General features: G+C 38.4%; 2 protein-coding genes across 4 annotated transcripts in view; both read right to left on the bottom strand.

Moving 5' to 3' along the window:
* DYRK4 (dual specificity tyrosine phosphorylation regulated kinase 4) overlaps positions 1–8,608 on the bottom strand; it is a 34,956-nt gene extending 26,348 nt beyond the window's left edge. For all 3 annotated transcript variants that reach the window (XM_075761700.1, XM_075761708.1, XM_075761716.1), the window contains exons 1-2: positions 8,524–8,608; positions 3,819–3,960 (exon numbers count right to left, since the gene is read on the bottom strand). In XM_075761700.1, the coding sequence (XP_075617815.1) occupies positions 3,819–3,842 (24 nt within the window). In that variant the 5' untranslated portion in view covers positions 3,843–3,960; positions 8,524–8,608. The remainder of the gene's footprint in view (positions 1–3,818; positions 3,961–8,523) is intronic.
* A 10,913-nt stretch (positions 8,609–19,521) lies between these two features.
* On the bottom strand, positions 19,522–27,924 carry RAD51AP1 (RAD51 associated protein 1). The gene is made up of 9 exons (XM_075761687.1): positions 27,816–27,924; positions 26,936–26,985; positions 25,403–25,538; positions 24,494–24,603; positions 24,111–24,185; positions 23,320–23,469; positions 22,058–22,213; positions 21,027–21,173; positions 19,522–20,160 (listed from the first exon to the last, which is right to left on the bottom strand). The coding sequence occupies exons 1-9, from the start codon at positions 27,911–27,913 to the stop codon at positions 20,033–20,035; spliced, it is 1,050 nt and encodes a 349-aa protein (XP_075617802.1). The 5' UTR covers positions 27,914–27,924; the 3' UTR covers positions 19,522–20,032.
* Positions 27,925–27,929: the final 5 nt, after the last annotated feature.

The raw sequence follows: 27,929 nt of genomic DNA, 5'->3' as shown, positions 1-27,929 counted from the left end.
CAGCTTTCCTGTAGACCCCCTTCAGGTACTGGAAGGCTGCTGTAAGGTCTCCCAAGAGCCTTCTCTTCTCCAGGCTGAACAACCCCAACTCTCTCAGCCTGTCTTCATAGGAGAGGTGCTCCAGCCCTCTGATCAGCTTTGTGGCCCTCCTCTGGACTCGCTCCAACAGCTCAATGTCTCTCCTGTACTGGGGCCCCCAGAGCTGGACGCAGTACTCCAGGTGGGGTCTCACAAGAGCCAAGTAGAGGGGCAGGACCACCTCCCTCGACCTGCTGGTCACACCTCTTTTGATGCAGCCCAGGACACGGTTGGCTTTCTGGGCTGCAAGCGCACACTGCTGGCTCATGTTGAGCTTCTCATCAATCAATACCCCCAAGTCCTTCTTCTCATCTTTATCCAGGTAGACATGTCAGTTCCACTGTAGAAGTTTTGAAGTGGTAGAACAGCAATATTTTCTCCAGAAGCAGAGGAACTTGGAGGCATGAGTGGGGATCTTTAGAGTTTTAAAATAACAGATTTGAAGCCAAAATTATATTATGGATGTGAGGTGCAGATTAGAAACACTTAAATAAAGCAGCATGGTATTCTTATTTATCTGTTGTGCAGCCAGGGTTTCCATGGCCTGTACCTGTCACACAGTCTTAAATGGGTAGAGCGCATGCTGGTGATAAAGTCATTGCTCTTCAAAATGACACATAGCCTATTCAGTGCCAGGTGATCACTTTTGAAAGGCCCTTCGTCATGGACTTCAGTTAGTCCACGTGAAAATATATCTACATACTGGGGGAGAAGGCTGAATGTGTTTTGTACTGGCCGTAAAACATCTGTCATGATGCAGCCTAGCTGTGCTGAAAGGGCCTCTCTCTCAGCCTAAAGAAGGGACAACTCAGATTAAAGTGCTGCATCTGTGCCAATACAGTGCATATATATAGGATCTGTAGTGGGTGAGAGATGCTTGTGTACAAACTGATCCATGCACATACAGTGACCGCGATATATCCAGAATGCATTAGCATTGCTACAAAGATGCAGAGCAAGCTGAAGGTAGATGAACAATGGATCTGATGCATCCTGCTCTGTAAGTACGGAATAGGTGCTCAGAGAGGCTGTGGGAGCTCCATCCTTGGAGATGAGGTTAGATTAGAGACCTCTAGAAGACACTTCCACACCAAACATGGAGAGAAAACTCTATGTACAAATCTACCTGATCACATGAAGAAAATGCTGCCCTCTGACATGCAGGTTCAGCTGTCTCACCGTCAACCAAGAAGACACCACTAAAGCTGGGCAGACCAGCTAGAAATTGCCCCTTGGACAACTGTGTTGTTAGTGTCCATGGCAGGTATTTTCTCTTTCTTTTAATTTTAAAAGTCAGGGGAGAAAAATACCACAAATAAATAAGTCCTTCTGCAAGCTTAAATGGTATACTTCAGATCCAGAACAAGCTGGGAACAATAGCACTGGGTTTAACTTTATTAGGCTAATTGGGTACAGTTGGAGAGGAAAGGTCATGGATATTTGTGGAGCAGAGGAGAATATTTGGAAAAGGAAAGGTACTAAGACCTGTCTTTGCAGGACATAGTAATTCCAGTCTTTGGAACTGGATGGAGATCAGCTGGCCAGGGGTAAGGGATTATGTGCTGTAAACCCAAAACATCCCCAGAGCCACCACAACAAATGCCACTGGAAGAGAACCACTGGATTATTGCTTCCTACATACGAATGTCCTAGTGCATGATATACTTTGCCCAGTGCACCCAATGTCCTTGTGGTCACTATCCTTGTCCTGGTTTTTGGCTGCAATAGAGTCAATTTTCACAAGAAGCTGGGAGGGGACACAGCCAGGACTCGAACTAGCCAAAGGGATATTCCCTATCATATGACATCATGCGCACTACAAAAAGGCGGCTGTCTAGGGAGGAGATGCTCACGGATGGGCTGGGCATTGGGCTCCAGGGGTGAGCAAATTGCATTGTGTATCACACACTTTGTATATTCTGTTATCAGTACTGTTGTTGTTATTTCCCTCTCCCTTTGCTGTCCCAGTAAACTGTCCTTATCCCAGCCCATGAGTTTTACCTTGTCCTTCCGATCACTCCATCTCACCAGGGGGGAGGAGTCAGCGAGCAAGCTGTGCGGTGCTCAGCTGCTGGCTGGGGCTAAACCACAACAGTCGTTCAGTGTGAATTTACATAGATGATCTATGGAAAACCCAGTGCCAGAATATTTTTACAGACAAACACTTCACATGCAAACTACATATCCTGCATTTCAAGGGAGAATCACATTTGTTATGAAGATGAGTCTGGGATCCACATTAATAACTCCTCTAGATACATCAACACAGGTCTTAATAAGTCAATTAATTTTAGTGCATGTTATACTTTTTCCCACATCTCATCTGTACTTTACTCCCAGCTAGCTTTATTTTTCAGTTTCTGGAGTTGATGAAAAGATTACACTGCATTTAGAGACAGTTTCTTAACCACTTTGTGCTTTTCTAACTCCAAGGCAATATAAAGCCAGGATTTTAGAGAGAAACAGCTATCACCAAAAACCAAAGAAATTGTGGGCTTCACATACCTGTACAGACTGCAGAGTCTTCACTCCAAAATAGCATTTTATTTCTTAGTAATACTTTTAAAAGTCCATGCAGTGATGTCTACATTACTTTATGTAAAGTTCAAAGTATATTGTATTTACTAATAGAGCATGAATCATTTATAAAATGTCTTTAAAACCCAGAAAGACCTAAGGAAGCAGGTGAGTGAGCACCAAAATGTGCTGCCAGAATTCAGAATCCATCTAATTTCCATTCACCAGGGAAAGATTGGACATTTCTCCTTTTACACTGCAAAAGAAAAATCAGTCTATCCACCCATGGCTGTGCCTTCTTTTTAATCATTGAAATTTGTGATTCTCTTTGTCTCTCTTCTCAAAAGCTACTTATTAAGGGTTTATACTTCTTCAGCACTCTTTGGACAATTTATTCTAAACACTTTAAAATCAATAACTGATCAGCCCTCATAACATTCCCCCAAATAGGTACATAGAATAATCTTTTAGCAGTGGAAAACCTGATCTGTGCCTACAACAGTCCTGCAAGTGGCAGGTGGATCGATCAGTTAGTCCACAACAGTGACTTATTTGATGGTCTTGATTCAGATGACCCATCAGCTGCTGCTCTAGCAAAATCCTGTACATCTACTATGGGATCTACAGCTGAGCTGTTGCGACTGGTTTAATTCTGGCAGATGCACTCTAAAGAAAAACTGAAGCAACTGTTACTATTCCACTCCATTTCACTCCTGGCTGTCCTACTCCTATAGCGCTTGGCCTGTCCTGCAGCTCCAATATTGCACTTCAGTACCAAACTATCATCTCATGCCATTCCAGCCCTTCAAATTATGTGTTCAGATTATTACTCAAGAAACAGAACAATGTCCTCATTCACTAGCTAGTCTGCAATCATAAGGAGTTTTAAGTACTAAGCATACAGCATTCTGCAGAACCAGAAATTGTGACACATTTTCATAATTCCCAAAATGTCAGGTTATTTTTTTTCAGTTCCCAGTTGACCATAGAAATCAGAAATGGATTAGAATTTTAGAAATTATAAAATACACAAATATATAAAATATAGACTCTATTGTCTCCTCATTTAAATGGACACTTTCTTCTATCAAAACTGAACAAAGCCTGTAGAATACATAGAGAGAATGCAATGTAGGTGTTAAAGCATGCAATATATTAAAAAGCCATAGCAAATGAAGTCTCACTCACTCAAAATACAGTAGGAACATAAACATTTTCCCCACCTTGTCAACTATTTCTGTCAGCATAACTGCAGGAGTCGTTAACTGCAGGACAGAGGTTGTTTATTCCATTCGGCGAATGCATTTCAGGAAGCCCACCTTCATCTAGTCAGAGCATAGCAGGATCAGTCTCATACACAGTACCCTGATCAGAAAAAAATCGATAACCCTTCTGCTTGGCTTCAGATTTAAATTTTTATCCCGGAAATATGCCAGTGACTATTAGCTGCTCTAGTATTCTTTTGGTGGCCATCTGTTCCCTTTCTCAGCCTCCTTCTCGCCAAATATAATTTTCCATATTTATCATGGCAAGTCAGTAATAAGAAAGACAAATATAACAGGATTGGCTGTTCTCCTTGCCGTTTCAGTCTGTTCCTTCTCACTGAGCTCATGTGCTTGTGAAACCAAAAAACACTTGAACGTGTATTTTTTCAGAATTTGTCACAGTGACCTTGCTATACAGTGAGTAAAATCTATTCACCAAGACTACCAGCCTGGAAAATGAAAATAAATTAATACCTCAAGGATTGATTTCTCATTGGACATTATGTTTCATTTACTGAAGACCAAACTGTGGCACCTTGGTCTGTGGTTCTTGTTGGCATCAGTGCAGAGCTGCTCTGCCTTGTGAGATAATGAGGCTCTCGTTTTGGTGCGGATAGTGAGACAGAGCTTAGCTGCCATCCTGTCTTTCCTCTTCCCTTTCTGGGAGTTGTACATGTGTGACAGAGCACTGATGGAGGCATCCCTGTCCCCCCCACCATCTTAGAGGAATATCTAAACCTGAAAATACATTGTGCTCTCCTCCTTCACACAGCCAAGGAATGGCATGTTCCCTGCTGGTCTTAAATCTGTTGACAACTCAGAATAGTTCTACTTTCACTCAGAAACGAGGGTTTTCAAAGAAGAAATACATGCTCACCCACAGAAGCTATTCTAGAAGGCTGCCACTTTTACTGATGCTCCTGGAATGAGCACCACTTTTCAAGATGTGGTCAAAGGACAAACAGCTATTCTTTTGCATTCATGGTGGTCCAAGCAATGCCCTTGCCCAATATAATTGATGATGTGCACCATCCTAAAAGGCACATCACTCCCATTTCCATCACTCCCACTTTACCATTCTCCCAAGCTTGGCAACTCTAGTCAACAAATCCTTCCCAGTATTACACCTCACATACAAGAGAAACTTCTTATTCTCTAGCCAAATAACCACACAGACTGTCATGCCAGCAGGGCAGGTTCAGCCCTGGGAATGCACAGAGGTGCCATGTGCTGCAAGACAAGTTAAACAGCACAAACATGCATCAAGTCCATGTAAGTTACATCACTCCCACACAAACATATACAGACAAACAGTCATGTGCAAGCACATACAGTTAGTTACACTCCAACTCTTGTATGCCACGGGTATATCAAACATTTCTGAGAAATTTTCACCAAGGTTCATAAGAAGGGATTTAACTAATGTGGTCCATGGCATATATTCTAACTGTGAAAATACAGATTTATGATACTGGAAATTATCAGTGCAGCCCACTGCTGATATCATGCTTACGTACTACGTAGATGGCGAAGTACCATGATCACTACTGGAGCTTGCCAAGAGTACTCAGTGTTCTTCTTTCGACCAGCTGTGCTAGGTATATGAAGTGGGGTATATGACAGAAAGCTGCACACTGCTTTCCCTCTGGTTTGTTGTAGCGCAGCCATTTTTTTAATTGGAAGATTTATAATACAGCTTTACATAGCTCCACAAGGCCATACATTTCCCTCTCAGGTTTTGACTCCTGTTAAGAAACTAATAACATTCCTGGGATAGCCTTCATAGAAAGGTGTGAAGGATAGATCTGGCTACGCATTCAATTGTCCCCCATTAAAAAGAATGTCGTCTACTTTATTTTCTTTAATTTATTTCTGTTCTTCGTAAGGCTTTCTATAGTCTTCTTTTCATTTTATGACATTCTTGTAAGCATATTCAAATTTGCTGTGCTAAGTCGTGCAGGAATAGAAACAATCTTTAGGCTGATTCTTTTCTCATACTTCAAGACAATCGACTAATTTTTTGACAACACAAGAAACTGTATAGCATTTTCTCCGCATTTCTCAACAATACTCGCAAAGCAAGAGAAGTCTGCCAGGATTACTACTAAGTTTCAGCCATGATACACTGAAGTAAAAAGTAGTGCATAAAATATGGTTCAGCTATAAGTTACAAAGCAGTTTTGTTAAGTTTGAAGAAAATAGTTATGGTCTTTGTAACTCATTATTAAAAAAAATACCCATTTCTGAAAGATATTCAATTAAAGGAGCTAAGTGCAATGGTAGATACATTCCTTGTGGATGTGATCACCGGCTGTGATCATCACATAGACAAAACCTTAACTACAAATTTATTAAGTTTGGCAACATGTCTGTGAAGTAGAATAGTATTAGAGGTAAAGGAAATAAATTAAGGAACTTGCCCTGCAAAGGAACAGGCTTTCTGGAGTGGGAAGAATATTTATTCCATCTTAGCCTAAATGTTCAAGGCAAACAAAATTCCCTATGGAAGTGCCCCTGTCTTTTTATTGGCTTGACTTGAAAAGGAGTCAAGCAAATAACGTAGACTAGCTTTCCTGAATTTTTATATCCCTAGAATTAGATTAGATTAATTCTACTATTTATATCCTTTACTGTGCTCCTCCTGCACTTCAGTCCTTATTTGAGTGAGGACAAAAGATACAGAGGAACAAAGAACTGAATCCTTTTTATGCAGCTTTCTGCTGTAGCAGATATACAGGCTTGACCAGCATCACGGAGAAAGCTGCATGGAGAAAGGCTGAGGCAGGGAAGGTGAATACTGTACGTCTCTAAAGAATAATGTGAGTGGAGTTGCCAGAAAACTTCTTAAATCACTCCTGTTTGCAGTAATAAAGCATATGGACTATGTTGCAAAATCAGTGCAAAGGGGATGGGTGATTTAAGGTTTTGCCTATATTTACTTGAGCAGAGATCCCACCAGATGAACCAATTACTCCAAGTCTGCTGGAAATGGAAAAGACAGTTGCAGAGTTTCTGACTTCTTGAGAATGTGTCTTCCACAGAAGAGTGCAAAAGCTTGGGATATGATAAAGTCTAGTTTCTAACATTTAAATTATTTGCTAGGAAGTTGGCTTTTTAAAGTTTATTAACAATTCGTATCGTCGTTAGGATCTGCTCTTTCTCCTAGCAAACAAGAAAAACAAATTAATAATGCTGTTCAGGTCTAAAGGGACTCAAAAGCTAGATAAGAATCATGAATGCAATTTTACATAGGAGGAAATTAAGGCATTGTCTAGCTAAGGACGTAATTATTGTAACCTTGGACATAATTCCAAGGGTCCACAACTGAATTCAAATGGAATTTGGGTACATGGGGATTTTCCAAACAGCTGTTTGCCTGTACAAAGCCACCAGGACCCTAGCAACATCATCATTTCTAGGAAACAGACTGGGCAAACAAGATGTAGCCTAGAAATCAGTGCTCAAACAGGTTTTTCTAAAGCATCAATCTGTTCTTAGGACTATTCCAAGAACAGAAAATATGGTTATTCCTGGACTCACAAACTGAAGAGGAATCACATGAGAAGCAGGAATTGGACATGGACCAGATAAGCTGATTTAAATCGAGTGGGGTGCACAGATGAAATGCAGCTCTAGATATGTTGAAAGTCATAGGCAAAAAGATGATAGGCAAATAAGATTATCATGATGGAAAAGAATTTTTTACTTTCCTATCAAGCCCTCAAAGCCTTGTAAGACCTTCCTTTCAAGAAAGACCTCCAGCTATTTCTACCAATCTGCAGATCAAACTTGGGAAACATCTGTCACACCCCTGTGATGACTGGAAGTAGAAGCTGGAGGGGCTAGTCTGGAAGAATCAAGGCCTTTCAGTTCTTGTACAGTTTATAACTGCACTGACTAAATACCTTCCCAAATACTATAGACCTCAGACATGCACCTATACATTCAGATGACTTCCTAAATAATGCCATGTGGGGAGGAAAACCAGGGGCATCATTTCACAACTTCATTACTTAAGAGGGGTTATACTGGTATAAAATTGGTAGCACATCAATGAACAACCCCTTGCATTGATTTTACTGTAGGTCATTTTCAACAAAATGATCAAATGTTAGGTTTAAACTTAGAAACATGCTTTTTTAAAAAGGCAGAACTTTTGATTTCAGATTAATACAACTTGCCAAGATTTCTATAGAACATCTTTTTCTTTTCCCAAAATAAAAAATAGACCTGCTGTCTACAATATACATATAATTTTAATAAACCACAAAGCCTCTCATGTAAACCAAAAGGTCAATCAAAAATCTTTTGCAGAACCCTAGGTACTCTGGGATTCTACAAATTAATCATCTGCTCACCATTTATGCAGAAACCTCTAAGATATTCCTGTAACTTAAAAATTTGAACAGTTCTTAACTTTGCAGCATTAATAATGTTAATGTTTTCGTTAAAAATTGTCATCTTAATTCCCTTCTCCAAAAAAATTAAATGATGATTAATCCATTAAAAATATCATATGGAATTGATGGTGGATGGTACAACTGATCAAACTGTCTTTTTTCTGTTTTCTAACAGCTATTTTACATTCCTCACAACAAGTATGTCATAATCTAATACGAACTTTTGTACATCAAAAATAAAAACAAATGCCAACCACTATTACCTTAGGCTGGATTCTTCTATTTCTTCTCATTCGTAAACAAGAGTTATTGAAGAAGCTGAAATCACAGCAGCTCTCACTGCTTCTTTCTTTCCCCATAATGACAAAGCTCCATGTTTTAAATCTGTCTCCATTAAATTGTTCTCCTTGTAGTTTAAACCTGACGCTAACGTTCATCTAATCCAACCCAGCCACATAGGTGCCCCTCTATGAACAACAGCATGGGCTGATTGATGATTTTTATGGGTGAGCTGGCTGGAATCAAATCACATGTTGTTTTACCACAGTTCCACAGCATTGACACAAACTAAATAATACCCAAAACTGAACTGCGAATAGTAGCATATTTGCTGACGTGCTATGAAATCTTTGAGGACTTAGCGCAAGCACAACATGTTCGTCAATTAGGCTCAGCATGATTGCAAAACCGTCCCTTGAGGCACGGCGAGGTGCATCATTTGCTTTCCTTTTCTTTCTTCTTTTTTTTTTTTTTAAGCTTTTTCAAAGACACAGCCATGGCTTTAGCTCTCCTGCTATAAACTGTCTAATGAAGGTAATTCAAAGGTAATTCAGAGTTTTAGTGAGAATCCAAAGAGTGCCCCCAAGCATTTAACTTCAGCTTCCTCTTAGCCTGCAAAACTACTTGCAATCTTGGAATGACTGTTTCTAGGTAGTCTTGTCTCTGCTTAAATTTTAATCCTCTAGTGCCCTCACAGCCTTTTAGATATTCCATCAGCAAAACAAATGCCTGCAGAAGGAGCAGCTTAATCTTGGGATATTAAGGGAAAAGTCTTCAGTGATCTTTTATTCAGCATGCTGTAATCTATTTTTGTACTCCTGACAGGCTCCATTGGGTATTAGCTAACACTTAGTCTCAATTCATTATTTTCTTTACTTTTCTTCTGAGAACGATAAAGCAATTCATGTTTCATAAAGAGCAGAAAAGTGCAGACAAAATCTTTGTCAAAGTGAAAGATGGATTTTAAAAAAGCAAAAAAGCAACACAAGCCTGATGACAATGAAGCTATAGTGGGTTTGGAATCAAAAAGAGAAAAAAAAAAATCTCCAAATTGGCTTTTTGAAAAAGACTGGAATTAATACCAGTTAAATTTCTTATATTTTTAATGTTAAAAAATCATTTTACAAAGAATAATATTATTTGATCTTTATTTTTAAAAGTTTTCGTGCAAAAAAAGATTCAGGATCACAGAGATATTTAAATTATATTCTCTCCTTACTCAATTTTTATTTCCTTTGGAAATTTTTTAAAAAATGGGAAAGAAGGAAGGAAGGAAGGAGAAGGATGGGAAAAAAGACAATTGGATGACAAAACATAAATGCCAAGAAGTCAAAACCCAAAACTGTTTTAATTAAAAAAAAATACAACAAAACAAAGAAACAAACAATAAAATCTGAAGACCATAACTTTTCTTACAAAACAAATAGTATCTCAAAGCTTGAGAAAGATTTTAGAGAATCAGCAGAGTTTGTTCCACACAACAGCAGATACAGCAATAAAAATAATACATGGAAGGGCTTGCACAGTAACATCTATAATGAAATTCTGGCTTTGCCTTCATATCCTGCTCCAATTCACATCAGTGAAGTGTTCTTCTGTTTCCAGGAACCAAATTTAGAGCTTGAAAGGAGAGAAGGAATGTGATGCGAAATGGAGAAGCTGTAAGAAATTAAGTCAGTTTTTTGTAAAGTCTAGTGGAAGATGGATCATTCCCCAGATCCTGACTCACAGTCACTATCAACTGAGCAAGTCAACGAGGGAAACGCAAGCTTTTGTTCAAACATTGAGAAACCTGTCATGACTCCACTAGTTTTCACAAACACAATAGTTATGAACTTGACAATCAAAAGATTCCAAATAACTCTGATCATTTAGCATAGGTTACGATACATGCTAAATTAATTTGGAGGTGTCAAGAGGGGGCAAATTGACTCTGTTTTCAGATACTTGAAAAAGTAAAATTAATTTGAGAGGAGTCAGTCTTGCAAATAATTGATGGACTGTCATGGTTTAGCCCCAGCTGGCAGCTGAGCACTACGCGGCTGCTCACTCACCCCCACTCCCCCTGGGCAAGGTGGGGAGGAGAACGGGAAGACAAAGGCAAAACCTGTGGGTTGGAATAAGGACACCCTATGCTTGCACACTACTTCACTACACTTCTGATTCTTGCAGCCACTTGTACGGAACAAAACTCTTTGCTAAACACAAGAAGCTTAAATACAAAAATTACAAAGCAAATTAATGCATACTAATCAATATAGATGCATGTAATGAATTACATTTGTTTGCTGCCCCATTTTGGGATTCCTTGCGGAGTTTTTACTTGATGAATCTTTTTTTGGTTAGTATTTTTATACATTATTTGACTGCAGTTACCAGTCAGGTGAAAGGCCAACTTTGTGCTGTTAATGATACTTAATGCTGCTAGGCAGGGACTGACCCACAAAATGTGGTCTCCTGTAAAACTGAGACCAGTGGTCATAGCCAATGGGTAGGTGGAATTGGAGGAGGAAGATAAGGTCACTGCAGAACAGTAAGGTGTTACACACCAAGAGGCAATCACAGGCTTTTGCAGCTAAATAGCAGAGCTTGTTAGTTGGTAACCCGGGAGGAATCTTGGAAGAAGAGGCAACTTAAGAAATAAAGAAAACATTTTCAAAACTGGACAGTTCAATTTCGAATGCAAAATGTGAGTAAAGCAGATAACTGAATAATAAAAAAAAAAGGGTAGCTGTGTATGCAATCACCTGAAAAAGTGAAACTTCATAACTTTTTATGACTCCTAAACTGAGACAGATCAAGTCCCAGTGAACAAGATAGATGGTCACAATTTTTCTGGGCAACTGCATCATGGCTGCCAGAGAACCATTCAATAGAAAAAGTACATGGCAAATATAATCTGAATGAGTGGATAAGTACAGGAAGAAACTTTGGGTCTACAGATGAACTGTCTAATAATTATCAGAAAACAGAACCCAGATTAAAAGAAGAAAAAAAACCCAAAACAGTAACAACAACAACAAAAAGAAGTAAGTCTGTGTCTTTCCAAGATTTTGAATTAGGCTGATGAAAGAAGTTACCTCTCTCTCCAAACCTTACTTCGCTTATATCCCTAGTCATCACAATTGCAAATATATAGCTCCTACTAAAAAATAAGACAGCCCTATCCATATATTTTTTGATTAGGAATAAAAACAGATCTAATGATTAGGCAGAAGTATGTAAAGGCAGAATGGAACTTCCAGCACATCCCTCTGCCTGTATTTTGCTTTTGACTAGCTCTGGTTGATTCGTTCTGGGTGTTTTGAATGGTTCTGCTTTCCTGCAAGGGCTGTACGTGAAGCCCATGGATCTTATTTAGGGAGGCTGGACTGTCTACTGCTGGTATCTACTTTTAGCTATTTCAAGATATCTGCATTTAACTACACAGGTTCTATTGGCCAAAAGCCAATTTTCGGAAAATGCGGTAGGCACTTAGGCATATCAGAAATGCAGATGCATGCTGCGTGCAGTGGTTCACTGCTGTCTGCTCCCTCCTGCTCTCATCCAGTGCCTCATTTAGGAGTCCCTGCCCACCTCTTTCCCCAGACCTGCAGCAGCACTGAGCCTCCGTAGAGGCACAGTACTACAGCTGCAGCCAGAGGTACAGAGGTGCTGTAGCAGCACTACCATCCCCGCTGCAACCTCCTCAGGGTGTTAACAGCTCTTGGCAGCCCTGTATTTGGCAAAGTGGCCAAGTGAGCAAGCCTGGCAGACCTCCTTGATTCACCTCTGATGTTGATGTGCATCATCGGCTGGCAAACACTGGCCTAGCGAGGTATTTCTCAGTGCCTGGACACCACGGGAAACACCTGGGATTTGGACTGCAGTCTGCATTTCACGTGCTGTTATTAAACTGAGCAGTCAACTATGACTTGAATAACGTGGTTAAGGCAACACTTCTGTGGGGGAGACATGAGTTAATTAGCAGTCTGAGGCACTGATTCAGCAAGATATTTCAGCACACAGTTAATTTGAAGTATGCAAGCGGTTCTATGCACTTCAAAGGTGAGTGCTTACAGTCTTTGCTAGATCCAGGTACTAACACAATCTCAGTACACATGCTGAATTTTAATACATTAAGATCACTGTATTGAAGATAGATGTGCCAAAAAGTCCATACCTGGCACATGTGTATTGCTACCGTTAATTTAAATAAAAGATTTTAAGTATATATTTTGCCCCACTTTCTCTTTGGAGAAATGTGTTAGAAATCATGCCCCAGTGGGATCTCAGAAGAAATATGTATTTAATAATGGAGCTTTCCTATTATTTGGGGAAAATGTTTTAATAAAACTCTCTTCATGTACATTATGAATACAGAGAATATTAGGGAGATTTCAAAGGAGAATTATTTCCTTAACCATTATATATTATTGCACAAAGAATAGTTGGGGTTGAAGTAGGTGATCTCAAGAGGTGCCTTCCAACCAAAACAGTTCTGTGACTGTAGTATTGCAGTCTCACTGTTTACCATACACACAAAGGTTATGCTGACCTGTCTTTTTACTGCTGTTACCACAGTCTTGTCTCACATTTTGGACAATAACACTCATTTTCTTACCCTATGTCAAAGACACCCCCTGCATGTTCAACTACAGAGTGTAAAATATATCATCAGAAGAGCAGTGAATCATATCACATGTTAACAAAACCATAATTTGCTTATAAATCCTTTTTCCTTTACAGGGAGATACACAGAAAGCATGAAGAGTGTACAGAGGAGCTACTGCAGCACGTGCTGCGTAACATGTCTCAGGAATGATACGGATTGAAATTTGGGAGTTAGGCACAGTTCCCGCTTAGGAACAGGCTGGCCGTGATGTGCGGAGGACAGAATGCTTCACATCACTTAAATAACATACTTCCCCGCTCTTTCAGGAGCAGCTGGAAAAATCAGCCTCCAAATTTCTTTGGCAAGAAAGATGAATCAAAGCAAATGAAAAAAGGGGAAGTGGGAGCTGATCTCAGCAGAGACGAGCTCACTCATGCTCCAAGTGTACACAGTTCAGCAGAGAATACAGACACTATCATCAGCTATTGTTTATTACAACTGGGGCTAATGAAGATACAGTGCACAAAGGTGATAAATGAGGAGAATCAGACTTCCTATACGCAACCACATAAATTAGAGGTGGAAAACATATCCCATACAGACCATGATTTTTCTTCAAATGATGGTTTCAAATCTATTCAGTGCTACAGCTATATCTTGCTGATTTAAATGTTCCCAGGAACTTTGGCAGCTCTCCACTTCGCATTTACAGTTCCTTTGCAGGTAGCCTAAATTCAGCCAGCTCTGAGTAAATTTATCTCATCTGCCTTTGTTTTCTGCACTTCAACTTTCCCAGAAAAGGCTTTGGGCCATCCTGTGTGTCCAGGCGCAGGCTGCAGGGATCTGTCAGAAGGGCAGATGGAATGGGTGGGGGCAACCAGGCAAGACACAAGGGCACGAAGACCCATCCATGTGGCAGGAAAATGAGCTCAGAAGTGTTCACTTAAGGATCTTTCTCTCAAGCATACCAGCTGGCCTGCTTCTTCAAAGCTTGCAGGGTGGCAGTGGCTTCATAGTTACTTCTGCACAGCCATCTGAACACAGTCAAAGAGAACATCTTTTACAAGGGATATGAGTTCTACCTAAAACTGCTCCAAAAGAACTAGATATTATTAAAATTATTATGATAAATCTGCTAGGTCTTCATATACACGGACACAGACTTTAGCATCCATCATGTCCTGCAGAAAATTAATGTCTTTGATGTAAGATATGACTAAATTCAATGAATGCTGAAGTGGTCCAGGACAAGTAGAATTTTAAAACTCTTAATGGTTACAGATTATATAAACCTATCATTATGATTTCCATCATTATATAAAACTATCATTATGATTTCCATTTTATCTTCAGTTTCCTGAAAAAAGTTATAACATTTAACAAGCAATATTCCAAGATTTCTTAAAGCCAGAGCAACCCATAGTCAAGTACAACATACACTGGAGGCAGTGAACGTGATGGATTTTAGTAGAATTTCTATGGAAGAGGTTCTAGTATTTTACTGTATTTCAAAAACAGCTTAAAAGATTTCAGAATATAAGCATTTCCTTTGGAGCACTCCAGCTTATTAGACTGAAATAGTGGTCTTGGAAAAGAAAGATGATTACCAAAATTGTTCATTTTATAAGTTTGGAAACCTATGACCAAGCATAACCAAGTATGAATTGTCACTATGAATGGAAAATGGGGAAAGAAAAATGCCTCTGAGTTTTCAACTAATGGTCCTTAAAGGCATTTTAACCAAACTATTTGGACGCTAGTGCAGGAGGTGAGAAAATCTGCATCTTAAATTAGTATAATTCTATTGTTTCACTACATTTGAGACTAAGGCAGTCTTCAGTGTTGAAAGCCCTTGTGTTCTCTGGCCATAACCTGATTAAACAAAGACATAGTTAATGCTCAGCCAGACTTCTACATTGAAGAGAATGTGGGTCAGCCACCCTAAAAGCAACTCTCCCATTATCTTGGCTCCCTCTTAAACAGAGCTACCCCCCATGCCAGGAGAAATTATCCATCTTGTTAAAAAAAATGCAACCCAGTGCAAAAGATTACAGGTAAAATTCTCTATGTGCTAAGCAGTGAGAACACAATGCTGCCTTGCTTTAAGTTCTTCCTAGGGTATCCACCACAGGTCAGCTCAGAATTGCTCCATTCAGTGAATTTTGCTGGGCTTTTCCAAGGTCACCAGGAAATAATTTATTAAAAAATAAATAAATATTTACAATCTTAGTTATTACTGGGTTTTATCCTCAAAAGACCTTATCAAAAGCCTCCTGAAATCAAGACTGATCACAATTTCAGTTGGCTTTGAAGCAAAGTTCTGGACCTGGCGGCCTAAATCATGTTGCTGTTGTTAAAGAGTGAATTTCCTGAACTGAGTTGGTTGAAATTCAATGTCATATTCTGAGAGGATATAAAATGTAGGTAATCGGCAGATATCCCTCACACACCATGTCTTTTCCTACTGGGACATGTTACCACACATAAAATGCCAAATACAGAAGAAACTTCATATATGCAAGATTGCTATTGTCTGCTGTCCCCAACCACGGGTTTAATTAACACACATTTCAAAACCAATTACTCTTTCATACACTAAACTAGTATTTAGAATTAACAACATCATTCTCGATAGGTCCAGACTGAGAACAATTGACAACACCAAGGAGATGACCAAGATGTCTCTTCACGCATACTGAGGCAGACTACAGAAGGACAGAGAAGAGCACCGTAGTTTTATGAGCATGTTAAACCAGCCCTGTTGCTAAAAGGAGGCTGGGAAGGGGATACAAGTCTGCTTCTCCCTTTGCTATTTATTCTTAATCCTCAGCTGTCCCCTTCTTCATGCCAGCACAAATGTTCATAAAGTCTTACAATAAATTGGATCAAAAAATAACTCAGGTTTAAATTTAACCAGCAAAGCAAACCCAGCTTAGTTTTAACCTGCATCAGTGCTCTTCCAATTCACCGTACGCTGGCAGAAACGTTCCCTGTGGTTAAGGACAAGTGATGGGGTCAGGGAGGTATTTGAGTGCCTCTTTCAGCAGCAGTTGTCGGTTTATGATGCCTTGCCAGGCTGATGGAAGTACCCTGTTGGTAGCATCTCTGTTGTGCTTTGACACTGCCATTACTGTCTGACATTTAAACTGGGAGCACAGAAGTATCTCAGGAAGCTGTGGCCTTTCTTGCTGGGATTTTTAAAAGTAGAATAATTAGTATTCTCAATTCCTAACTACTCACAGTCTCAAAGGCAGCCATACCAGGTGAGAAAGATAGATGTCAGGAGGCAAAGAGATACTGTCTCATAGCTTGTGAGTAATTCTCAGCCATGAATTCTGTGTCAACCTAAAAGCTTTGGCCACTATTATTTTAAAATGGACTTTTATTAAATACTGAAATGCTATCCCTCTTGTGATTACATTTGGAAGAAGTAAAAGCTTGCGTCTCCCTGCTCTGTAGAGCTGTGAAGTCCAGCAAACATTCCTATGAAATGGTGACAGAGAAACTGAATCAGCTGCACTGCACTCACAAATTATATCAATATGATTTTTACCCAGGTAGGGGTAGGTAATAATGCTTGAGAAAAATTATAGCAAACATCTAGGAAAGAACTATACATTAAAGCTTATTAATTGAATGAAATAATGCAGGGAATACCTACTAACATTATTAGTCACTTCATCTATGAAAATGTATTAGAATAAAACTGTATTGTTGATATATTTTGACAAAAGGTAAGATGATTAATGCTTTTAAGTTTCCATTTGGTTTTCTATACTAGATGTTTTAGATTCTAAAGAGATAGCTGGAAAATAGAGTATCTTCTGGTTAATTTTTTTTCATGTTCAGCAAAACATACTAGATGTTTAAAGCTGCCAGATACGTTAGGGCACTAGTACTGTAATGTAATGTAATGTAATATTTTATCAAGTGATAATTGCATTTTTTATGAAACAGTTGCGTTCAAAGAACAATACACATCCAATATGGAAAAGCTTTATAAGATCATCTTCACATCAGTGCACATTTGTTTTCTATAGGAATTAGAGTTGAATCTCACTTTTCTAAGACCCACTGTCACTGGATAATCAAACGCTAAACTGTTGATAACTGGGAAGCACCAGTCACTGCTGATGCAAGTACAGTATAGATATCTGAATGTCCTGATACTTATTTTACCTTCTGCCAAAATGCTACATATGTTCAAAAAATCAGCAGACCTGAGGAACAGCTAACTACACTGGCAACTACCACTTAATAGTCTCACTGTCTGTTTTCATCTTTTTTTCCTAATTTCATTGTAGTGCATTATTTCTATTTACATCCTCTGGTGCTCACATATGTTATCCAACTGATATGTATACACTTTGCAAATACAAATGTTAACCATATAGCTCTACTGTACTGGAATAATAACTTAATGTACTGCCCTCTAACGTTGATTTCCTACATAGTTACAAGCTTCTGTTCGCATTCTAAGAAATGTGCACCTATCTTTTAACGTTTCTACTGAGATGGGGTTCACAAGTTATTTCTAAAAGAACTACCTGATTATAACTCTTTAAAATTCTTCAGTGTAATGAATCCTGCAAGATTAATAGAATTAAAGGAAGATTTACAAAAATCATGTTTGTGAAAAACCATGAGATACCCAAGAAAGATGTCTCATCTGTTCAAGGAGGGAAACAAATACAATCCGTCACCTTTGGCTCTACAAGGTGGTCTATCTCCGAGCAGATAAATATCATCTCTCTTTCCTGTTTGATCAATTCTATTGTCTCATATTTCAGATTATTCCTTTGTTCATCAAAGTCTGATAATTTTTAATGACACCATAAATATGATTGCCTTGTCCCCAAGGACTGTAATTATGAAAAAGAATTTGGTGAGAGGAATTGAGATACCTGAGCGTGAAATAATAGAGAGAAGCTTAAATACACTAAGGACCATGTAGATTCTGTCCTTTACACACAACGCCAATTAGTCGAGCCTGAAGTCCTTTCGTACTCTTATTCAGTGAAGGCTAGGGAAAATTAATTTTTAACTTTTTAGAAATGAGTTATATTTAAAATCAATTAAAATAAAAAACAAACAGTGGGAAAAAGAACACAAAATTTCAGATTTTCGATACCCCAAGTGTAGGGGAACAATGTATGCTCAAAGTCTTTGTTTAAAATGTACATAAGCATTGTGAATATTGGGGGTGTGAGGAGTGAAAGATTCAGCACAGCAGAAACAGCCTTCATTCAAAGATCTGCTTTTTTCACAGCTTGTTGGCTTCTTCTCAAGAGAACAATGCCACATGAGCAGAGGCAGACCAATAATTCTTTGAAGTAGCAGGACAAACTGTTTTAAAATGCAAAGAGTAGGTTTCTGCACAGAGGATCACAGGAAGTGGTAACACTGTTTTTTTCATCTTTGTGGTTTGCACTAATACATTACTAGTCTGTTGGGTAAAAGAGAGTTAACAAAAAGGATCAAACATGAAAGACAGATGATATTTATCTGCTTAGAGACAGTGCATCTTGTAAACGACATCTAATCCCTCTGTCAAAAATTAAAGAACAGTTTAGGGAAGAGGAGCCCACAGAGTTGTATGGAATTCCTGATGCAATTGATCTCCGGAAATGGCATTTGGGCGTTCTTGCTCCTATTAAAAAAAAAATGGGAAAAGGTTTGTTTCCCTTATTAAATCCCATGGATGTGAGTAAACATTAACTTACACCTTTATTATTTAGCTACTCAAAAGATACAAAATTTCATATTAACAGAATATCTGAGAATAACCAATAGAGACCAGGGAAATGAAGGCTGGGTTTCATTCTTTCCATAAGGCAATATGTACCTTGTTTTTAATAAATATGTACTAGTTTCTTGTTTTAATAATGTAAGTACTATACAGTTTAAAAATAATTTGTCATACCATAATTTTACCTTAGGCAACATCATGTTTTGTCTATGTAATGACTCCAAGTAGGGTTATATATTCCCTTGTTAATGCAATTCACTCAGTCATGACCAGATCCTTTAAGTAATACAAGGAGAAATGCATTTGTGTCATCTGACATAGTCAATATGCTTAGATAGGAAATTATTTACATTGTGGACTAATAAGTTTGAAAGCTCAGTCTCATTACTCACTATCACTTCAACGCTTTACAAAATCCACTAACTATGCATGGTACCATGGTCTTCAACAAAAACCAAGGAGCTCAAAGCAAAATCCTCACCATCTGAGCCTGACGAGTGCTGCTGACTTCCACTAGGAGTGTGGACATGCAAAAATATTTGCAGGATTGTAACCAAAATTTAGAAGTGATTTTCAAAATTAATAAAGTCAATTGATATGATTAATTAGAGTATATATTTTATTTTTTTTAAAATATAACATTCTAAAAACAATTTATATCTGTAATACATAAAAATTTATTAAAATCCACATATAAGATATACAAACATTAACAGAATTTGAGTGGTGACAAACTTTCCAAGAAGGGGGTGGAAAGTGATAACTTCACTTTTCCAAGAAATATTTTTTAAACTGTGACTTTCACTTGTGTTAAGAATCCATTTAAGATATCAAATTCTATAACTGACATAGTGCTATCCAGACTATTTTAATGCCAAGAGTTTAGATACCAGAGAATTATCACAAACCCACATCTCTGAGTATAATACATCAAAGAGCCAGTGACCCAGATGTCACCTTGAATAAATAATATTATTATTCAGTGGCACTTAAGGATGCCTAGCATTTTGCAGAATAAAAACTCACTGTAGTATATAAACAGTCCTCCAAAATGGACGATGCCATGAAGCTTTTGCTGCCCACCTTCTATTTGTAGAACAAACCAGTTTCCAAAGTCTTTTCCTTCACGTGGCACTTTGTCACTGACCACTTAACTGCTGGTAGCACTGGGATGCAGTGGTTTGACTCTTGCTAGTCTGGAGAGGCCAAGTCTAAGACACTGAGTAGGTGACTTAACTGAAACATATTTCATGGAGTTATTACTGCTTCCCGATGCAGCTGAAAATAATTTTAAAACAAAAAGAAGGTGTAAGAAGTTAAGGGGGGAGGGAATCATAAAACTGTTGTCTTTTCATAGTTTTCATAGCAGAACAAAAAAAGTATTCTAAAGATATTGCAAAAAGGTCTGAACAACATACCCCAGAAGCACACGAAAATCATCATACTCACCGGGAATCAATCTATTTGGGAGCCAATGCAGCAGGTATGGCACACAGTTTTAAGTAACCAGCCACACACTGGAGCAACACTGAACAAGCACATAAAAACTGCTCCCAGCGTACTGTGCATTTTCAGGTGCTCCACAGAGAATCACACAACTAAACACAATTCTAAGTGGGAAAAGAAGGTTTGAGAGAAAGGAGCCAAACAGAAAGAAACATGTACAGAAAAGAAGAGTAAATACGAAGGAAAATCAAAATAAGAGGCAGGAGTCAGCAGCAGCATGCTTAAACACTTTAAGAAAATAAAGCTTCTAAGCATTTGCTTTGCTAAAACACTCCAACATTTTTCTAATATTATTTCTTTAGAATAGATACTAGTGCAGCACATACCAGAGATAAAGAAAGCTCTTACTAAGAGAGAAATGGCCATAAGACGATCTCTTGATTAAGAGTTGATCCACAGTCTGGAAAATATTTTATTATCCTCCCCACATAACGGAGTTAAGGATAACACTATAAGAGGGAAAGAAGCAGGTGGATAGCTTTTTTTTTATAAAAAAAATCTAAGGTCAAAAGAATACCTTCCGTTATAAGAGGGCAGTAATTTTTCTGAAATATTGTTTATTTGTTTGCTTTTAGGAGAGACTGCTAAAAGCTTAAGTCAACTAATGTATCTGTTTATAGATACAATCTCACAGGTACCTGGTGGTGTCCATTTAGGCTTCTTGTCTGTTACAGGACTTGAGGTATGCAAAGGCCTCCCAACTGGTTCTGAAGAACTGGACATCATCTTCTGTGTCAGCTCAGATTTTTGTTCCGTTATCCGTAAAGGAGAAACTACAGGTGATACTTAGTTGGAAAATAAAAGTGACCTTAGACAGACACTCTTTTAGCAGGGAAATCATCACACTACATAAGATGATAGAACATTGTACGGCACAAGCTTTCTGCATTGAGTGAAATAATATGTTACTAGACTGTCACATCTTTAACAGTATATATTTATACAGTCAGTCCTCTTATACTCTGGAATTTCAATCCCGGTTTGAAAATAAGCAGCGTAACAATTTCTTCTTAAAGACCTGTCAGATATCAAATTTCTAAGAGGCAAGATTCTTCTTTCACCTACATAAAACAAATCATTCCTTGTCATAACTAAAACTAATTTTAAACTAAATTACATGTTGTAAACTCAGACCTGAAATTAAAACACATTACCAAGTCACACACAAGATTAAGACCATAATAAGAATTTTCTTAAGCTATTTAAAGTAAATTGTGTTAGCAACACAGTGAAAAATTAACTCTGAAGGGCATGCATATTTAATGTTCTTCACCAAGTCATTAGTAGAACTAGTATTGTTTAGCTATCCTTGAATTAAAAATTTATAAATTCAACTGCAAGAGGAGGGTCTGAGACTGTAATTTATTTTTTTTAAATCCTCAGATCACTGTTATCTAACCTTTTCTTAAAAGCTAGATATAGTCATATAAAAAGAGATGAACTCCATCTATTCACTTTTGTCTGCTTTTATTGTAAGGAGTGTTAGTTTACCACAAAGCAGGGTCTTTTTCAGGATTCTTTTCTACTCTCCTCCCTTTTCTCTGCATATAGTCATTTTCATCATAACCCTGCACAGTCAGTTTGTCAGCCAAATTTATCTATTCCTTCAGTGAAAATAAAAGGAACTTTTACTACAAACAAGTCTTTCAAATTCATAGTACAAACTTACCTGTAGTATTAATCTTGGATTTGGGAGTTTTCTTCTCTCTTTCAGCTGGTATTTTTTGTCTGGTTTTCTTTTTATTTCCTTTGGCTTTCTTCTTTTCCATTGCTAAGTCTTCATCATCACCTTCACTATAATCTGAATCTTCTTCTGATTCCTCACCTACAGCAAGGAAAAGGCATGTCAACTCTTTACTTTAAATGCAATTTACTATTACTCCAGGGCCTTCTAATCACATTCTGGACATAAAGAACCAGGATATTTCAAGGACATAGTAAAACAAATTTGCATGTATTTATATGCTGAACTGAGAAAGAAATAGCCTCCATAAAACATTTCATATTCACAGAATTCTTGCTCTGTACTTTAATAATGGAACACCCTGGTATAAACTACATACAATAATTATTTTAACAGCAGAATTACCAGTATTCCTCATGCGCAAGATGAAAAAGTTAAAATTATTTGCCAGGGCTTCTGACTTTTTACATGTTCTTAGTCATGATTAAAGTGGAAAAACACTATGTCTAATTTCAGCTGTAAGAAAGATTTTATAGATCTATTCTTAAAAAACCCCCAAACATTAGCGAATCTTAAAAATGGTTCTCTATCAACAGGAATATCTGGATTATTCCCCTGGTATTTCATTTCATAGATAATTCTGTAAATATTTTCCCATAAACCTAGCAGTAAGGAATAAAAGAATGGATAGAGACATGTTAACCATTGGAGAATGAGAGAGAGACGTCTATCATACTGTGCAGGCATTCGATACTACGCTGCTACCAGAAGCAGAGTATGAGGCTAGGCTGACCTCCAATCGGATGCAGCATGGTTTTCTAAGAGTTGAGAACTGGACGAAGGAAAAGAAAGGCAGCCACTTTTTAAGTAAGCTTAAACAAAGCCAATACTGAAAGCACTAACACCTGACACTACTCCAGAGTCACTGTTCTGATGCAACCCTCAGACAACTGGAAAAAACAAGACGAAAACGTTCCTGGACAAAGAGGGTAGAAGAAATTTGTTCTGACATACTGCAGCAAATGTAGAGAAGAAGTATCATTTTTTGCCAGTTTGGGGAATGCATATGAATAAGCTCCAACATTTAGATATAGTATCAAAGTGCAATTAAGATGCTATTAGTATTAAAAGAGGGAGGGGAGGGAAGATACAGTAGAAGCAGTATGCATTTCACTGAAAATATAAACTAAGTGTAAGGCATCACATTCAAAGCACATCTCAGGAAAGGGTTTTTTTAGATAACTTACTGGGTACAGACTCTGGTTCAGAGGCAGTAGCATGCTCTCCATCATCACTGTCAATGGTCAGTAACTTCTGATGTGCTGAAACTTTAGACGTTGCTGTCCTTTGCCTACGGTCACCCCTGGGTATGTCATCATCCATAACCTGATTGAGACCTGGAAAGCAGAAGGTGGTGCAATAAATTTAAATTCACAGTACATCTATTCTCCTACTCAAAAAGGAGCAGGTATTTGAGTCCCCAGAATTCATTCTTGTGATTTTGAAGTATACTATACAGATGCGTATCATTGTCACTCATTTTCATGTGATTCTCTTTTAACTGACCAAACTGTACTTTCTGGTTGTGAAAGTTACCCATATTTATCTGTAATCAAACTAGCAAAAGGACAGAAGACCAAAAATAGAAGTGGGAAAATGAAAAAGTTTCCAATGGCACAGCAAACATTTTGGCCACATTTATTTGATGCTTAGGCATTATGGACCCATTAAGGAGTTGAGGCTAAGTGTAGCTTCTTCAAGAAGTAAATAAACTCGGCATCTAAAACCATCACATCTGTTGCTTTTTCCAACTAAAGTTTAGTATTTGTAACAATCTCATTCAGCAATCCCATTTTAAGACTGAGACCAAATTTTTAATGACAAAAATTAATGCAGCCTTCATCCTTCAGTCTTTATTTAACACTTTTTTTTCCACATAAGTCAAAACCAGAAACCAGTGGAAACAAAGAAGAGATAAGCTACTTAAATGTATCTTGAAATGCTGTTTCTGAAAAGACAGAGTATGAGAACAACTTACCTAAAAGTTCACTGTCTACACTGCAGTTGGAAAAAGGGGGTCTCCTATGTACCTTTTCTGATACAATATTCTTACCTGTTTTAGGATCCAGAAAACAAACAAACAGAAAATTAATATAAAAAAATTAGTATTCAAAAACCACATTACAAAAAGTCAAGATATTAAGAAATTAAAACAGGTAACAACCAAACTATGCGTTATTTTTCTCACAGAAAAAACCCATGCAAATAAGAAGACAGGCACTACCTAGAAATTCTCATTTCCTTATCATGACATCTTGAAATAAAATACGACTTTCAACCTATTTCACTGTAAAACAAATTAAGTCATGTTCAAATTCACTGCATATAAATAAAGAGTGTTTCATTGAACTGTAAAATAACCTTGTTCTTCTGAATTTTGCAGCTCAAGGGTATTTGCAGATTTTTCTTTGACAGATAAGGCTAAGGCAACTTCCAAATCTCTTTGATAAAGTTTGTCATCCAAGGATAGCCTGGAAAAAAATCCAAACATGCTAAATAATAAAACAATGCCATGAGTGTTAGAGATCTACTTCTGACTCACTGAACTACTTTAAATTCAAATACTTGTAAAGAGATTAACATTTCAACACATTATAGCATATCATATTACGAATATTACTTCCCCAAAAGATTTAGACAAAGTATACACTAATATTTAAAGCACACTATACTCAAAAGTATTATACAATTATTGCAAAACATTTATATATATATATGCACTGATAATTGGCATTATCACACAAAAAAAATAATATGGCTGTTTGACATACCACACTGAAATGTAATATTTATACACAACTTTAGCACCAAAATAATCAGATTTCTTTTTTCATTGACATTGACTTTGTGTTTTCTTTAAATATGTTCTTTTTTAAGAAGTCAAATTTGTCTTTATGTTTCTCAGTTTTAGGAATCCTTAAATATCTCAGAATTATTACAGTTATTTTGCACTGTAGAGATATCAAGATAAGATCTGACACGCAAACCTGTTTCTGCACTTATGCAGGCCACTTGCTTGAGTTCTGTAGAGCTGTAACACAACAGACATAGCTTACTACTGAACTCAGGCAAGTTTTCATGACTCTCTGCATAACCACATTATCCCTGATTTGCAACTACACCAATGAAGTTGAAAATATTTATCACATTAATATGTTAGTTGTTTATTCTCAGCTGCTTAAAACTCTAAGGAAAAAAAAAAAGGAAAACCGAATACTATTATTGTAATCCAGCTTTACAGAGAGTTGACCACATTTCAACACTTCATACCTAGGTGTCTGCTTTTGTGACGGAGTCAAATCTTTGTGTGGCTTTTTTTGCTTCTCTTTTTTCTCCTTCTTTGGATCCTTGAGCTGTGTTCTGGATTTTTTGCTTGAAGGTGCAGCTATATGTGCAAAGTCTTCATCTGTTCGGGAAACAGCAACAAGTGTTAATGAGTTTTCCTATATCCTTCCATATGATCAAAAGAAATGATTAACTTAATTTCATCACACAGTGAAAATATACAAAAGATAACCTTTTTGAAATGAATTCTATTTTTAAAGAACATACCAACTATACTATTCTTAAATATATTTTAAATGAAAATTTAACATAAGTTCTTTTGCATATACTTTTATTCAAGAGGTAATTATCTCAATTTTTATTACCAATATGGCAATAAAGCTTCAATGTCCACTGTGTTACCAGATTTTCAATAAGTCCACCTTTTGATATGCTGAATGGCAATCAATTATAATAGTAATCTCTGTCATTAAACAGTTTTAGAGTTCTTGATTCTTTGGGAATTGTTCCCCTTAAAGACTCCCATTCTTAAAAAATGTCGGGTGCTCCCCTTTTTCTACCATTTTCATATTGCCTCTTACCAAATATAGTGCATTTCTCCAATTTTCAAAGAAAATTAGAAGGCATGAAAGTCGCCATTCTTCCAACTGAAGACATTGCAGATCACAGTGCAAAATAAGGAAAATATCTTCAGTATTCTCTAAATGATGGAGAACCTTAGATAAGATCACTAATGTTTCTGAGTATTTAGTTTTAATATTGCAAGTAGTTGCTTATAAACTAAGAAAAGTCACGCACCACATTTAGACTCCTGAAACTAAGAATCTCCATTAATCCACATGATTCACAAGGGATCTTATATTTACTTTATATTTATTTATATTTAGATATTATTTACTTTCACCCTCCCCTTCCCACCAATTCAAACTGTTCCCTGGATCCTGCAAACTGCATGGAAAAACAAACAAACCAACCCCACATGAAAGCAACCAAATTATGTAAGAAAAATGCATAACACCCATTAGGGTTTAGAGGTAGATGAGGACTGTCATGAAAACAAATAGCCTGCAATCTATTTTTCTTGTCAATGGAACTCAAAATTTGACTGCTATGTCCCTAACCAAAACCCATCAACATGCAGAGCTGTAGGAGAAACATTAGCTCTACATACAGATGATTCACACCTCCTTTATATTCCCATTTACAATCCTGCGAACTGATAATCAGGACATGGAACAACCAATTACCACTGAAAACTGAGGCAAGGAGAGAAATAGATTTTCCTGCGACAAGACACAGTGTATTCACCAGTTTCATGACATGCTGTCGTTATATTCTGGCTTACAGCCATCATATTTTTGCTGAATTAGGATATTTGCCAGGGTGCCCAGATTACTTCCAGTAAAAACAGTTAACAGCCTTTTCAATGAACTAATTCATTAAAAACACTCTGATGACATTTTGGGTGGTTGCCTTAGTGCTTGGTATTTTTGTTACGTACGAAAACATGCCACTTACCATCATCTTCCAAATCCCCAAACTGAGAATAATCAACAATTTTCTTGTTCCTGTGGCAAAAAAAACCCCCCATACACTATTAATCCTTTCAGAGCTGAGCACCTTGGCTTGCTAATGCTTGACTTTTGGGTAAATCACGTTTTACAAGAGAAGCGCAACATGTTCCAATGTATTGTATAACCAGTGCTACTGTATACAACATGGTTATTAGGAACAGCTTCTAGATTTATTATTCTTATTTTTAATCTTAAAGCAACGGTTCTTTTTGTTGTTCTCGTTGTGGGAGCACTGCATACTCTTTATGTACACACTATCTCGGGGCTGCTATTGTGCAACGGAAATTATCTCCCTGGTGACTGTTAGGCGCTTGAAATGCGTTTTCCGCGCACTTTCGAGGCCGTTTCCTGTGCAGGTGTAACGCCGCTCAGAGGGCACACCGGCAGCGCTTTCAAAGCGCACCCCTCAGACAGGGATCCCCCGAGGGACCGCCACCCGCCGGGGCCGCTCTTCGTGGGACCCAGACGCCCCACCGAGAAGCCCCCCCGCCCCCTCCCCCCTTGCCCCCGCGCTTCCTTCCAGCTGGAAAGGTAAACGGCGCAGGCCCGCCCTCAAGCCCCCCGCTACAACAGGCCACGGGAAAGCCCGGTCTGGAGGCGCCGGGCTCCGAACGGCGCGGGGCGAGCGGCGCAGGGAGCCCGACCGCTCCCTCAGCCGGCAACGGCTGCCGGCAGCGCGCGCCAACGAGGCTTTCGAGGAAACGCCTCCCAGCCCCCGCGCGCCTCGGGGCCCGGCGGGTGGCGGCGGCCCCAGCGGCTCGCGCCCCGCGCTCCCCCACTCCGCACGGCAGGGCACGCGGGTCCCCGCGCGCTGCCGCACGCACCTCCTCACCGGCCGCGCCATTCCCGCTCCCGGCGGCCGTGGGGGCGGGAACCGCGCGCGCCGATGCCCCCTCCCTCCCTGAGCCCCGTCCCGGCACATTCGCCACAAAGCGGGC

Source organism: Balearica regulorum, chromosome 1 (assembly GCF_011004875.1).
Source record: "Balearica regulorum gibbericeps isolate bBalReg1 chromosome 1, bBalReg1.pri, whole genome shotgun sequence".
Classification (NCBI taxonomy): Eukaryota; Metazoa; Chordata; class Aves; order Gruiformes; family Gruidae; genus Balearica; species Balearica regulorum.
The sequence above is the reverse complement of the archived record's forward strand: the minus strand, read 5'-3'. Positions and strand labels throughout refer to the sequence as shown.

Bases quoted from the DNA above. Each gene is read 5' to 3' on its own strand.
- RAD51AP1 (XM_075761687.1), bottom strand. From the start codon at position 27,913: ATGTGCCGGGACGGGGCTCAGGGAGGGAGGGGGCATCGGCGCGCGCGG. The intron at 26,986-27,815 runs GTGCGTGCGGCA...TTTTTGCCACAG, and splicing joins ATGGCGCGGCCGGTGAGGAG to GAACAAGAAAATTGTTGATT. The intron at 24,604-25,402 runs GTATGAAGTGTT...ATTTTTTTCCAG, and splicing joins TCACAAAAGCAGACACCTAG to GCTATCCTTGGATGACAAAC.